At 43.4% G+C, this 14,089-nt stretch overlaps 1 protein-coding gene and 2 long non-coding RNA genes across 7 annotated transcripts; 2 read left to right on the plus strand and 1 right to left on the minus strand.

The window, feature by feature from the left end:
• The first annotated feature begins 105 nt into the window (after positions 1–105).
• LOC100839170 (fasciclin-like arabinogalactan protein 14) lies at positions 106–1,112 on the plus strand. Its single transcript, XM_003581046.3, has one exon. It carries the CDS (start codon positions 162–164, stop codon positions 993–995), a length of 834 nt encoding a protein of 277 aa, XP_003581094.1. The 5' UTR covers positions 106–161; the 3' UTR covers positions 996–1,112.
• Positions 1,113–7,458: 6,346 nt separating this feature from the next.
• On the plus strand, positions 7,459–8,702 carry LOC104585294. The gene is made up of 2 exons (XR_732930.3): positions 7,459–7,820; positions 7,927–8,702. It is a non-coding gene; the product is annotated as an uncharacterized LOC104585294 (long non-coding RNA).
• A 1,775-nt stretch (positions 8,703–10,477) lies between these two features.
• On the minus strand, positions 10,478–13,956 carry LOC104585295. 5 transcript variants are annotated; one of them, XR_732937.3, is made up of 4 exons: positions 12,202–13,954; positions 11,224–11,614; positions 11,030–11,090; positions 10,478–10,757 (listed from the first exon to the last, which is right to left on the minus strand). It is a non-coding gene; the product is annotated as an uncharacterized LOC104585295 (long non-coding RNA). The 5 variants fall into 5 exon arrangements; XR_732938.3 differs by having other exon boundaries at positions 11,224–12,332; positions 13,340–13,951; XR_732936.3 differs by having other exon boundaries at positions 11,224–12,332; positions 13,096–13,951.
• Positions 13,957–14,089: the final 133 nt, after the last annotated feature.

Here is a 14,089-nt window from a genome sequence, read left to right on the forward strand (position 1 = left end):
TTGACGCCCACCTTCCCTTTGCACAGCATGCCCCAACTTAGCATCCATGCAAATTTGCCATCACCCTTATTAGCCATGTCTCTCCGTCCACCCGTATCCACTGGACGCCCTTGTCCCGAAAAAAAGTCTCAGCTAGCAGACCCTCAACAACAACAACAGCCATGGCATCTCCCTGGGTAACCACGACGACAGCACTCCTCCTCCTTCTAACGCTCGCCTCGTTCAGTAACAGCGCGAAGTTCAACATCACGGAGATCATCAGCGAGTCCCCGGAGTTCAAGACCTTCAACTCCCTCCTCTCCAAGACGAAAGTCGCGGAGGAGATCAACGCGCGGCAAGACGCCATCACGGTGCTTGTGGTCGACGACAAAGCCGCAGGCGCCATCACGGCGCTCCCCGCCGACACGCAGAAGAAGGTGCTGGCCGTGCATGTCATCCTCGACTACTACGACCCCATGAAGCTCGACAGCGTCCATGGCAAGACGGCGATGCTCACCACGCTGTTCCAGACCACGGGCGCCGCCGCCGACTCCATGGGACTCATCAAGTACACCCAGGGAGCCGACGAGCAGATGTCGTTCGCGTCGGCCGAGCCCGGCTCGTCGGCCAGCTCCCAGCTGGTGAAGGTCGTCGCGTGCCGGCCGTATAACCTCTCCGTGATGCAGGTCAGTGCCGCCATTATACCGCCGGGCATTGGCAAAGGCTTGTCCGGGTCAGGCAACGGGAGCAGCTCCCCAACAATCTCCGGTCCGGAAACGCCGCCGCTTGGCACTGAGGCGATCGATGCTGACGCGCCCGATCAGATGCCTGATTATGCCAGCGATCAAGACGTAGACGGGCCTTCTTCGCCGGCAGAACCATCGCCAACGGCGAAGAGCGATAAAGGGACCACGGATTCGCTCGCATCGGCAGGAAACAAGCTTCGTCAGGATATAATGGGGACAAGTAGTGTTGTTGGCATCATGGGCGCCCTTGTGATGTTCGTGATCTGGTAATTCGGTGTTAGCTAGATGCTAATGGGATAGAATGCGATTAATGGCAGTGTATCTATGGTTACTTGTGCACCTAGGCGTTTGGTCATGCACCTTACTAGCAGGCTCCGCGCCCGTGTGAAACGCATGTCATTTTTGCTTTTCTCTTAATAGTTTTAATGTTTTAATTTGTTGATGACACTAGCTTCTCGTTACGAATTAGCACTGAATCGATCAGCACCTACAGGATGAATAAGTTGGCAACATTCCAGAGTAAATATATAATCATATGAGAAAGTGCACTACATAACAACATAACACTGACACGTCTTGAACCCTCATCTCTGACGGGTGAAGGACCCATCAGCAGTAACCTAGTATCAGTGGTGACATTTTCATCAATGATGGGTTAGGGTGACATTTTCATCACCCGTTCGTAATCTAGGATGCAATATTAATCCTCCTTGTTTCGTATCCTACAACAATGTTATAACATGTCCTGTAAGATGCAAAAAGTGATTCGAGCGAGTCCGGATAGAAAAGCAAGAATTGGACATTTCCTTATGCAGGCCCAAATCTAGCATCATTTTCCCCGCACCTTTCTCTATTCTCCATTTCCCCGCTAGTTTCTGAATCCTTTCTCGTTGAGGATGTTGAAGGCAGACCGTGAGGGCCAGCGCCACCTCCCACGTCGACATCCTGAGCCTGCCGCTGATGCTTCGGACCTCATTCTCGTCGCCGTTGGTGTCCATGATTTAGCTTTCTTCGTGATTTTTCTGGGAATTTCAAATCTAAAAAGATTGGAATGTGATTTTGATTCGGATTGTTTGTGTTTGTTCCCGGAATTCAAGTTTTAGTTTGGATTTCTGGTTACGAAAGATTGAAGTTTTTCCTCTTATTTATGAAATGTGTTAGATCAGATTGCGAATACGTGAAACCACAGGTTTCAAACGCCTAAATTATATAACCTAATCATCATATATATATATATCACAAAAATAATACAAAGTCCTTAATTACAAACAAATATTTCGAAAATTACAAAAAGGTCCTTATAGTTTTACAACCTAGCCCTTAGAGAGACTTTCAGCATCTAAGAAACCCCTAGGTGGGCCCAGCTGCATGATTGCCAATTGTCATTTGATGTGTGTCATTTGTCACCATGAAGCTAAACGTGGAGGACATACAACATCAGCACACACCACCTATCACCACACTACACAGTACACTTAACACTATAAATAGCAAATTTCTCCTTTTATTGCTGCTTTTTTCACCGACCCACCACTTTTCACCCACAATCATTTTCCTCCACGAGCTTTTCTTTGCTGCAAAAGGGGTGGACAGGTACTAAAATTAGATGTAATCATTGTAGAGGTCTTGCTAATCTATTTGCTTTGCATGATTGTTTTGCTTGTATGATTATTGAAGTCTCGGAGTAAGTTGGTGGCGTTTTGTAGAAATTAGTTTGGAAATCTAGAAGAGGAGGGAGAGAGGAATTTGGGGCTGGCCTTAGCTTGGCCAGGCATGGCCGGATCAGGGAGATCAAGGCGGTTGCGCGGTGCTGTGCTTGCTCGAGAGAGAGAAAGGAGGAAAGGAGAGGCCGAGGGAGAGAGAAAGAATAGAGGGGAAAGGGGTGGAGCGTTCGCGTGAGAAAGGAATGGGCAGGGGTTGTTCTGCTGGGCTGGCCTTACCTCATGCGTTTAGTCACCTTTTGATTTTTATTTTCTTTTACTTTCTCCAATCCTAAATTGTTTTCGAAATATTACATGTATCTCGATGTTTTTTAAGAATAGATATATCCATATTTGAATAAATTTGAATCAAGAATTTAAAATCAGAGAGAGTATTTGACAGCTCGTTGGATGGGATCCAGAGGAGTACTACGCTACTACTTGCAATGGGCATTAATTTTCTTTTACTTGGGAGCTAGCAGTAGCAGTAGAGCACACAGAGACGCACTCGCACACATCGACACACACACTTGCATCTTTTATTTCATCTGTACACCAGAGACTAGGTGTGATTAGCTTAGAAAATTTTGTTAACAATGCATGTTTGTCTTGCTTGCTTTATTTTATTTATTGCAATTCTGTTTAGGGTATTTTTAAGTATGTTTATGAATTAAATATTAGGAGTTGACTCCGGACAAGTAGGACACCCGGACAGTGTTTCCGAGTTGACCGGGGCGCTACCAGGCAAGTCGCAGCTTTTGAACATGTCTTTGAAAATGTTTTTATGAAATTTGTCGAATTTCAAAATTCTTGCATGTCACTCAAAAATAATTTTTATAAATATTAAGAATATTTATGTGAATCAGGAAGATCCATTAGTTTGGTCAGTACTAGATTTGCCGGCCCGGACAGGGTTACGGCTAGAGTATATTCGGCGGGTAGGGAGCTTAGGTAGTAGAGCAACCCGGATAGGGTTGATGGAAAGTTAGGGCTCTCCTACATAGTAATATCATATAAGGACAAACCAACTGGCGCTTACTTCAAAAGCGGCGCAGACCGTACTGACCATAGACCTGGAATGGGACAGGCTGATTCGAACCACGCCAAGTAGCTGCCTTTGCCTGGGTGAGAAGGTGACTGTATCCGGGTAGGTGCAGACACCCTAGGGCGGGACCTACCGGTCAGGGGTCTCGACCCGTGGGCCTACGTAAGGCAAGGCGGCAAAGCAGAGGTAGTGTACGGGCTGGTTTTGGTTCTAGTTCCTTGGTCTAATCGTGTGCAGATGATTAGTGCACCGACGAGGATTGACCAAGTGATGCTATGGGCAAAGCATACACCTCTGATCAGAGTCAAATGTGATATCACTCCTAACTTCCGAGTTTGGAACTGCGTCGTGTGGGATTTCCTCTAACACGAGATGTAAGATCCCACGTCGATCTGCCGCCAGTAGATTTTTCAAATAAAATATGGTTATCAACAAAATACTAAAAAAATAACGTATTTTCGGATATAATTATTTTGGTCCGACGGCTTGATGGTCGTCAAGGTTAACTCATGCATGATGCTTTCCGTCGACTTGCGGAGTACGTATTTCAGCCTTGCTTATGTTGTTTTCAGAACCAATTGATCTTGGTGAGCCCCGAAGAGGTAGAAGCCGGTACTTGTGATGGGTCTGGTCCTTACTATGAAACGGAATATGCTGAAGTGGAGTATGAGTATGAGTATGAGGATGCCACTGACGAAAATGATGTTGCGTAGACCACCAGGAGGATAGTTCAAGATGACCTAATAATGTCTAGATTAGAGGTATCTCTTACAGTAGTAAGAATTGGAGACACTTTGAGTGTCCTTGAAATAAGACACCGTCTGCAAACGGTGAAGATTCCTAATGTACATGCTACTGTTTTCCTCAAGTTGATCTTGGCGCAACTCTATATGTGGCGATTCTTCCGTTACGCTGACTTTGTCAGAGGTAACAGGGCGTCACAATATCATGCATACCGGATTATTTGAATCGCGCGTCACAATATCATGCATACCATACCGGATTATTTGAATTGCGAGATAACAAGTTATTTTTTGGTGTTTTGAGTTCGAGCATTGTGTTTAGTTGGTTCATGTCATGAGTCAAACACTCATCTTTGCTTTTTTTTCAACCAACTAAGCCTAGCTGGATGAACATGTACCCGGCACCTGCATAACAAGTGCGTAAAACCCTATTAGAATAAGGGTTTGGTCCATACATACCCATGGGTTTTAAATGGAAAAAATTCTATACTCATCGGGTAGAGCGGGTATTGGAATGGTACAACTCATACTGTACATGTGTAACCATATATAGGAGCTGACAGGTGGGGCCATATAACTATGGAACTACTCTCAATTCTTATGACTTCTGAATTGGTCCCTTGCCTAGTGCCCCTTCCTCTAAACCCTGAATACCTAATTTCTCCCAACTTCCCAAGTCTCCCACCAACGTGTTCCTGTCTCCTGATCCAGTGGTAACGCACACGACTCCGTCCCGATCCGAGTCATGATTCTCCACCATATGTCCCGGCCATCACCGACAAATCCTGTCGCCAGCAATCTCCAAGCGATGCCGTCACCTCCTCCGGCTTCCGGCCCTCAACCCCGCATGCCATGGATGACGGCCCTTCATGTCACCATGAACTATCTGTTTGTCAAGTTGACGTGCTGATGTTTAAAGTCTTACTGTTGCAAGCATGAGTGTTTTACTCGCGGTGATGATAGTTCATAGGGGACAAACTCTCCAATGCATTGTATCTCTAAAAAAGTTTGCATTCATTAATTCAGGTGGTATACTTGCATGTGATTTGGGAAATTAATGTTTTTGTCTATATCTACTACCTCTGTCCAACAATAGAGGACGCACTAGCTTTCCTTTAACCAATGCTTTGATCACAAATTAATATATTATTATATGACATAGATTTATATCCATTATATTCCTATTCAAGGATATTTTCTTATGGTTATGATTTTGATCACATTAGTCACATATTCATAAAGTAATTTGTGGTCAAAAACTTGGTCAACTGAATCATAATATGCCCCCTATTGTTGGACGGAGGGAGTACGTGCAAGAGTTGTATCTTCAGCAAGAGACCACAAACCTCTCTTTATTCTTTATTAGCATGCCATATCCGCAAAATGCCTAAAATTACGTGCTAAAAGGCATACATTGGGAGAGGTCTAAGTGACGGATAGACCCTACCCAAATCTGGTGTGCGCTATTTTGAGGCTAAGGTCACCGAACCAAACACTTCGCGTAAAAACTAGGCCTATAATTTTTCACCTGGCTAAGACCAAGGTGGAGTACGCATGCAAACCTCCTAGTTTGATCTGCTCACTTAAGACCAAGGTGGAGTGCGCATGCAAACCTCCTAGTTTGATCTGCTCGTTGCATGCATCGCAAATTTTTTAGAGCTTCGTTTGGATGTAGATATTGGAATTCTTTGAACTGAATTGGACTCGATATCAAATCAACCTAGTATTGAATTAGGCTCCACAGCCAATTTTGTTGTTTGGTTGTAGATAAAACGGAAGTTCACTTGTGTATCGATGGAAATTCAGAACGTTCATGCCCGTTGACCTCCTTGTTCTCTAACGCGGGCAAAAATTACAGTCGGCGGAGTTTCAGAAACTGTCAAGAAGTTCACTATTTATAAAACGGAAGTTCACTCGTGTGGTCGATGGAAGTTCAAAACGTTCACGCCTGTAGACCACAGTTAGAGGCGTGGTATGCTGGGAAATTCACATGTGCTTTTAGGGAAGTTCAGGTATGCAGATTGAGAAGTTCACTAGCTAATTTTCATGAGAGTTTACTTGTATAGAAGTTCAGATGCCCTGTCATGGGAATTCGCTTGTACAGACTAAGAAGTTCACTAGCTAGTTTTCATGTGAGTTCACTTTTATAGACTGAGAAGTTCAGATGCCCTTTCATGGAAGTTTTGTTTGTTTAGACTGAAAAGCTCACTAGTTAGTTTCATGGGAGTTCGCAAGTTTTATTTGGGAAGTTCACTAGCTGTCACGCTACAAGATCAGGGGTGTAGTAGCCTTGTTAATCTGGATTTGCAAAACTTTCTCGCCAAAATTCTTGTACCAGGGAAGTTCACGTTCTATAAAATAAGAAGTTCACTCTTGTATATAGGAAAGTTCAGTACATTCACGCCCAGACACCTCCTTCTTTTCCGGCGCAGGCAAAATATTACAGCCGACGGAGGTTCAGAGACCGTCATGAAGTTCACAGTTTATAAAACGGAAGTTCACTCGTGTATCGATGGAAGTTCAGAATATTCATGCCGTGTTGACGCGTAGGATGTACTGATTCCGCAGCGAGGAAAGTTTAGTCATGCAGGCGAAGAAGTTTAGATCGTTCCCTGCATACATACATATACATACATACATATATATATCTATTACAATATATTAAATTGGAATCGGTGGTGATGGTTGGGCGCCGTTGGTCGGTCAACTTCGTTAAAATTACAATCAATATGCCACTAACCCTTATTTTTTTTCCCTCCCGCCTTATTCACGATTTCAGTAGCAGAAATTCTACGGTTTAGACTTACCGAAAGTTATCGTACGGACCAAATTTGTCATAACATAATACGAACAGTTATAAAATAAATCAATCTCCTTAACATGAAATCCAAAATTCTTCGTATCCATCTCAGTATGGAAATCAATCCGAACACAAACAAAAAATCTCGGTATCAATCTCAGCATGAAGATCAATCAAATCAAAAAATCAATGTCCAGACTTCGTCTCCACCGACTCGTGCTTGATACACTTTCCGTTGTTCCGTAGCATCGCACGGATTTTTTTTCATATATATATATACACACACACACATACATACATACATATATATATATATATATCAAGCTAGTACGTCGACGTGGAGCCTCCCGCCCAACTCTTCTGCCGCTCATCGATGCATCGTGATTCGGACGGGCTCTACCTCTGAATTTCCATCAGATTTTCTCACCCATTTAATCCTTCGAGAAAGCTGACCCCCTGCCGCATGCGCCGCTGCGCGTCTTCTCCGTTCAGAGTATCTCACCCATTTAATCCTTCGAGAAAGCTGACCCCCTGCCGCATGCGCCGCTGCGCGTCTTCTCCGTTCAGAGTACGCAGTCCTACGAGCCTAGGCTATAGACAGGGGGTGGCGTTGCCGCCGGTCCGCTCATCCGCGGCCGCGCCAGACGTCGCAAGCCGCTGCAGGTCTGCCCATCCACGCGCCTGGGGAGATTTCTCGTGGATCCGTGGCTGCTGAGGCGGGGGACGGCGGGCAGGTGGAGGTGCCACCGCTTGAACCGCTAGACAAGGCCGTGGACGAAGCGCAGGTCGCGCCACTGGAGCTGCAGGGTAAAGTGCCACTTCTTGCCAGTTCTTGTGCACACCGATGTTTGTATAAATGTTTGTGAGGGGAGTTGCTAACTTGCTATACCAACGATTTGGTTTTGTTAATCAGGTTGCTGCTGCACTGAGATGTGCTTGCGTGCGTGCTTAATTTCTAGTCCAAACTCCTCTTGTCTTCCTCCTTTTCTCCTCTCTACTCCCTTTTGCCCCGGCCAGGAACTAGCAGACTGATAATTTGTTCACAAGATTCTGTTATTCAGTACCAACAAATGCTCAGACTGATAAATTGATAATTGTTGTCGAGAGTTCGGGCTTTTTTGGTCTTAGAATTTCATTCGGCTCTGAAGATAGTGCTTGTTTGAAGGGGAAATAAAAATCCATCAGGATGATACCTGTGCTTAGTCTGCTACTTGCTCTACTTCATTCTTCTGGACTTCTGTTAGCTGCTTCCAAGAGTTTGTTTGATTATACTCAGGAATCTGGTGTTTCAGACAATCAAGTTATGACGCTATTTGCAGACATCCATAGTTTGGTGCTCAATTTGTAAATTCCAGGACAATGTTTCAGCTTATGAAAAATCGCACTGTATGGTTGCATCATGTCCTTTGAATCGTTGTCCTCATATTAAGCTCACAGGTTCAGCAACAAATCGAGCACCAACTCTAGCAAACTTCAGATTCAAGGCTTACCACATTCCCAAACCTTTTTGCCTTTTCCGTGCTCAGATCTGATTAGTACTTTAGTATGATGAAGTCATTAGTAGCGCAGTGTTAAGTAAGGTGCTTGATCTGTACTTGTTCTGAAATATGGAACTCTGAAATCTATTCTCTCTTGCTACAAGTTCAAGAGTGAAGTGTTAAGTAATTTTGTGATCGTGTTTGAGTCAAAGATCATGCATTTTGTGATTGTTCCATGCTGAAACTATGCATTTGAGCGGCTCCTCTTATTCTTAATGAGGTACCGAATAATTTAACACTCGGTACCAAAAATTGGAAGATTTTTCTTATCCTCTCAAAGTTCTGTTAATGAGGTACTGAACAATTTAACACTTGTACCGATAGAATATTTATCAAGGTACATTGTCTTTTCAACCAGAGTACTGAAATGTCTAGAGAGTCGCAGGTGTCGTGTTCTTCCTTCTATTGTTTTTGCCAACAGCCTGTGCTCGATTCTTGGCTGGGAAGAAGGATCTAGTCTCTTGTTTTGCTGAAGATGTTGTCCTGCTATCGGAAATCTCACGAAAGTGTTCCTTCTTCTCCTCGCTTGTACAGAGAGTTTTTTTTCAGTAGTACTGATTTCATGTTTAATAATCAGAGTTTTGAGTAAGGCGTTATTAATCAACTTAGTTTTCGTCTGGGATTTAATCTATCTGTGCTTGTGCTTGATGGTACTATGCCCATTTTAATAAAGAGTATCCTCGTAAAGATGCTGATGGTACTATGCCCCTTGTATGAAGTTCCTAGGTCATTCGACTGTACAAACTGGAAAAAAAGAGAGACTAATGATGTGTTCATCCTATAAAAAAATAAGTTACGCAAATATAAACGGATATCATAGGTGACCATGGTAATGCTATGTACCATAGACATGCTAGGTATGTATGACTCTATTTACACGAAAGAATTAAATTTGCTGGGTACCGAATATTTTAAGCGTGGCACCGGATGCATCCTCGTTAAGGTACCGAATCGTTCGGCCCTGGGTACCGAAGACTTTTACTTGGTGAACGTAAAATTAAAAATAATTTACTGCGTACGGGATAGAAGGACGTGCAAATATCTACTAGGGATAATAGGGATGGATCGCTGAAATGTCCATTGGCTAATAAACACAGGAAGATACATCTTCTATCCTGCGTGCAAAAGCATGTAGCAGTGTATTGTCCGCTGGGTAACAGAGAGAGACGTGAGATTTGAGACTTCGTGGGATGGCTCACAGCTAGCTCGGTGCTTGAGAAAAAAAACCAAAAGTACTACTGGAGTGGGCTGTTTGTGGTGGAGACTCACTATTACCCAGACCAGACCAGAAAGTTGTCGCTGAGGCGTGCATGTGCTGTGGGCCTGTCCTGCAGCTCTTCTGGGTGGACTGAGCTGGCCCAGATCAGAAAGGTGCCGGGCCTGGCTGCTCCATTGGGAGTGGTCAGAGCATAGGCTGGCCCAAATAAAAGAGGAATGCGTTTTCAATTTTTCGGGGTGAGCCAGAACAGTAGACTACCTCGAATTTGCAAAGGGTTCAAACAAAAGTATCACACTCCAGCTTTTGTCATAACCATGAGAGAGAAAGGCAGCCACCAAAGCATTTCGGAAAGAACTATATGGAGAAGATATACACACACACACACGATTTTTCTTGCTGCTGTGCTCCCATGCAGTTATTTTTGCATCTGACGTAAGAAAATTATGTTGCAGCTTTCTGCAATATATTTTCATATTTTGCAATGAGCATTTGTGCCGCACAGATATTTTGCATGCATCGTAAGAAGATTATGTTGACATCCGTCTTGCTGTGTCCAGTTATTTTGCATGTGACATAGGAAAATTATGTTGCATGCACTGCCCTTTCTACGGTAGCTAGCCTCATACTAGGCAGTTGTACTTCCTTTAGAAAGTATTAAACTGCTTCCTGTTCCTAAGTTAATCCGTAAGGAGACCAGAGGCTGGGCGTGCGCAGGAACTTGTTTGATTAACAAAATAGAGTGGCAAACGAAAATTTTCAAGCATCATTACAGAGGTCAAATTAAGCAATCCTTTTGTCACAACAACGACGAGTACAAAAAACACATGCCTCACTTAACTGCTCAAGCACTACAACAGCAGAAGAAGAAAGGTATAGACATGATTGTAACTATATATGCAAGCCCTTTCAGACTCATCATTCCTCCCTCAGGCCAGTAACACTTCTCTCCATCTGACACAATGACTGCCTGCAAAATTGCCCAACATCCTGCAAATAATACCATAACACAATGTTACTAAACTCTGTGTTTGCAAGATATATTTTTTAAATCATATCAATATAATTGAAAAATGCACCTGTAAGTTAGTATTTGCACATTCTTGCTTGAGTATTTGTCATGAGACATGACGAAACAACAAGATATTAGGTTTCAGATTAAATCATCATCATTATCGGCAATCATATTCATATCTTAGACTCTAAGCATGTCCGTTTCATCAAACAAAGAGGCGAAAGAAGAAATATTTAGTCAAACTCACATCTGATAATCCAGTGTGCTTTGATTCTTAAACCATACATAAATGCTTTTCACCTCCTAACCTGCACCGTGTGACATGAAGAAAAGAGTAAATAAAGGTGGGATACAAGTAAACAGGTACTCACCAGAACAAAAGTTCAAGTTTTATTATCCTTAGAATTTTGTCAACCTTAAACAAGAGTTTACATAGCATACCTTACAACATGCTCACAAGTAAAATTAGAGGAAGTTTAGCTCTCTGAATGTGGTAACAGCTTTTCCACCTCAATCCTAGAGCTAAAATAGCCCATGTCTCTCTTCCTCTGGTGGACAATCTCAACCTCTGCCATAAAAATACTGTATACTGGTGTATGGTCAGAGAAGCTGAGACTCTCCACGAACGTAAAATAGCTGATGAGACCATTACCGTACCAAAGAATGCAATCACACCTTTCAATCCATAAGCCGAACATGAAAGGGTTTGAGATCCACATGAAGCAGTAATGTACTGTAAAACAAAGCAGCTCTATCTGTATGTTATAGAAACTAAAGAAACTTACCATGCAGGTGTTCTCCTGTGAATTTCGATGCATAAGAGTTCTTAAACCTGGTATGAAGGAAAAACTCCAAGAATTCCATTTAATAATGAATTATTATATAAACCGGGTACCACCAGTATGCTCGTATTATAATCAAGAAAAGCCAACGTTACAAGCTCTCTTAATTTCATGAACATAGTATCAGCAGTCAACTGTCAGTTTTGATACACATCCACAGGGAAAGAGGTTAAAGTCTGATTTTTTCAAACAGATTAGTACAGATTGTAATTTTGGAACACAAAATAAATCATTGTTGTAAGCTTGCAAGCACCTTATTTAAGCTAAACCTGGTTATGTCCAACCATATGAAAACAATCATTCCATTAGCAATAAATCAAATCCGAAATTATATATGTACGCGATCAAAGACTTACGGTGCACAAAATGAAATCTCTTAGAGGACAACATAGGGAGGAACTCACAAGAAAACTAACGAATCACATGCTAACAATCGAGAAAAAGGGCAAGATGACACAGATAAATTAGTTGTAGCGGGCATTAGATAGGATAACATGATCTGAAAAGCACAATAGAGCCTGGAAGAAGGAAAACTTGGATTATCCTACAACACACATTAAAGAAGCATCAAGAATACCTTCTGCAAACAGCTTAGAGCACACTAAAGGAAGCCAAGTGCACCTTTTTACTGTAACCTCCTCCCCTAGCCTTCTTTCTCTGCACAAATACTTGACGTGCTAAACCACCTGTAGCAAATCTTTGTAGTTCCTGGAATAGACAGGGTTTAGAGTCTGGTAGTTTGCATTGAGACGAAATTGCAAATTCTAATTACCCAGCAAAGTCTGCTAGTTTCTACAACGAGTCACCCTACCCTTCATCAGGTTGAAACTAGAGACCTCAAACTTCATATAGTAATAAAATAATGGAAGAGATAAGACCTTGTTGCTTATATTTGTGCTGAGACAAATATTTGAATCTTCATATATGTCCCCCTTTGCCAGTCCCAAATTATCAAACTTTTGTTTCAGTTGAGCAAGCAAACTAATATCTATTGGGCAAGCCAACTAACAGGAACACCTGATGAACTCACATCAGTTCAGCTTTTGACCTAATTAACTCACATCATTTGAGCTTTACTGGTTTGTGTCTAAATAATAGAGGAATACTTTGATCTTTAGGTGAAAAGCTACCATAAGATTTAAGGAAAAATCTGAGAGGAAAGCGGGAGTATTAGAACATTAGGACATGACCACAAAGATGCTTACTTTCAGCCTCAGCTAAAGAAAAGCAGGACAAATACAAATAAGAAAAGAGGATGTGCATGATTTCCTCTCCCTGTTTATTTTCTGTTCCAGAGGATGTACAATCCTGAAAGTACTTAAAAAGGATATGATCACGCCAACTCTACTTTGTAATTTTTCATAAGCTCAAACAGTGGCATCAAATTAAATACTTCTGCAGACCAGACAATAAAATCTTAGTATTATTGGTCAGTGTTTCAATCTTGCAGAGAAGGAAGTAAAGAACAAACCTGCATTATGCTAAAAAAAACACTCTCACGAGCATTCCGTCGAACAGGTGCAAGTCAACTCCATCGAACATAATATTTCTCATGGCTGCTGTAATTAACTACTCAAGATGTGATGGCAGCAACAAATTTCTCAATGCTCCATTGCGTTGGAATTAATCAGAGGAATTTTGCCTCAAAAAACTCAGATAGATTCTTGCCTAAAAGAAAAAAATACAGAGGAAGAGGAATTGGTTTGATTGGTTACCTTTTTGTCAGGGCTGAATCCGAGCGGCTGCTGCTGCTCCCGAGGAGCCAAGCGGCGGCAGCAGCACGAGCAGCATCTCCGTCTCCAGTTCACGCACGCGCCGGAGAGGGAGAGAGAGAAGGAGGAGGAGGAGGAAGAAGCAGGAGGAGGAGGCTAGCGAGGGGCCTGTTTGACGCTGGGAATCACGGCTCCGTGGTAGCGCTGAAGCGGACAAGGCTTTGAGCTGCGGAGGAGAAGATGGGGATGGAGGTGGACGTCGCCCCAACGACCGGCACCGGCGCCGGGGCCGCTCAGGCTTGAGCCATCAAGCCGCGTAGCCAGCCGCCGCCACGCCGCGTGCGCCGCTCCTCCTGCTCTCACGCGCCACCGCCGGTTGCTCCTTCCCTAGGCGTCGCCGCCGGCACCACCTATCCTCGCCAATCGCCAGGCCACACCCCGACTCCACCGAACCAAAAATCCGGAACCGCACACACGATTTGAGGAAGGTGGGTTTAGCTCGACCGAGAAATTGTCGCTGTAAAAAAGAAAAAGAAATTACGTCTGAGACGATGGAAAATTAGGTGGGCCACGCGCAAGACGCAACTCGCTCTGGTCCGGCTCGGTTCGACCCCGGATGAAGAATAGTTATATACACAGAATAAGCTATTCTGCACCCGGGTCTGTCCAACGAGCCTCTGTCGGACCGGATTGAGATTCCACCGAACCAGACGTAATTTCTCTCCCGTGAACCTAAAATCCCCACGAACCTTG

Source organism: Brachypodium distachyon, chromosome 5, assembly GCF_000005505.3.
Source record: "Brachypodium distachyon strain Bd21 chromosome 5, Brachypodium_distachyon_v3.0, whole genome shotgun sequence".
NCBI classification, from domain to species: Eukaryota; Viridiplantae; Streptophyta; class Magnoliopsida; order Poales; family Poaceae; genus Brachypodium; species Brachypodium distachyon.

Excerpts from the sequence above, each read along its gene's own strand:
- LOC100839170 (XM_003581046.3), top strand. The coding sequence starts at position 162 with ATGGCATCTCCCTGGGTAACCACGACGACAGCACTCCTCCTCCTTCTA.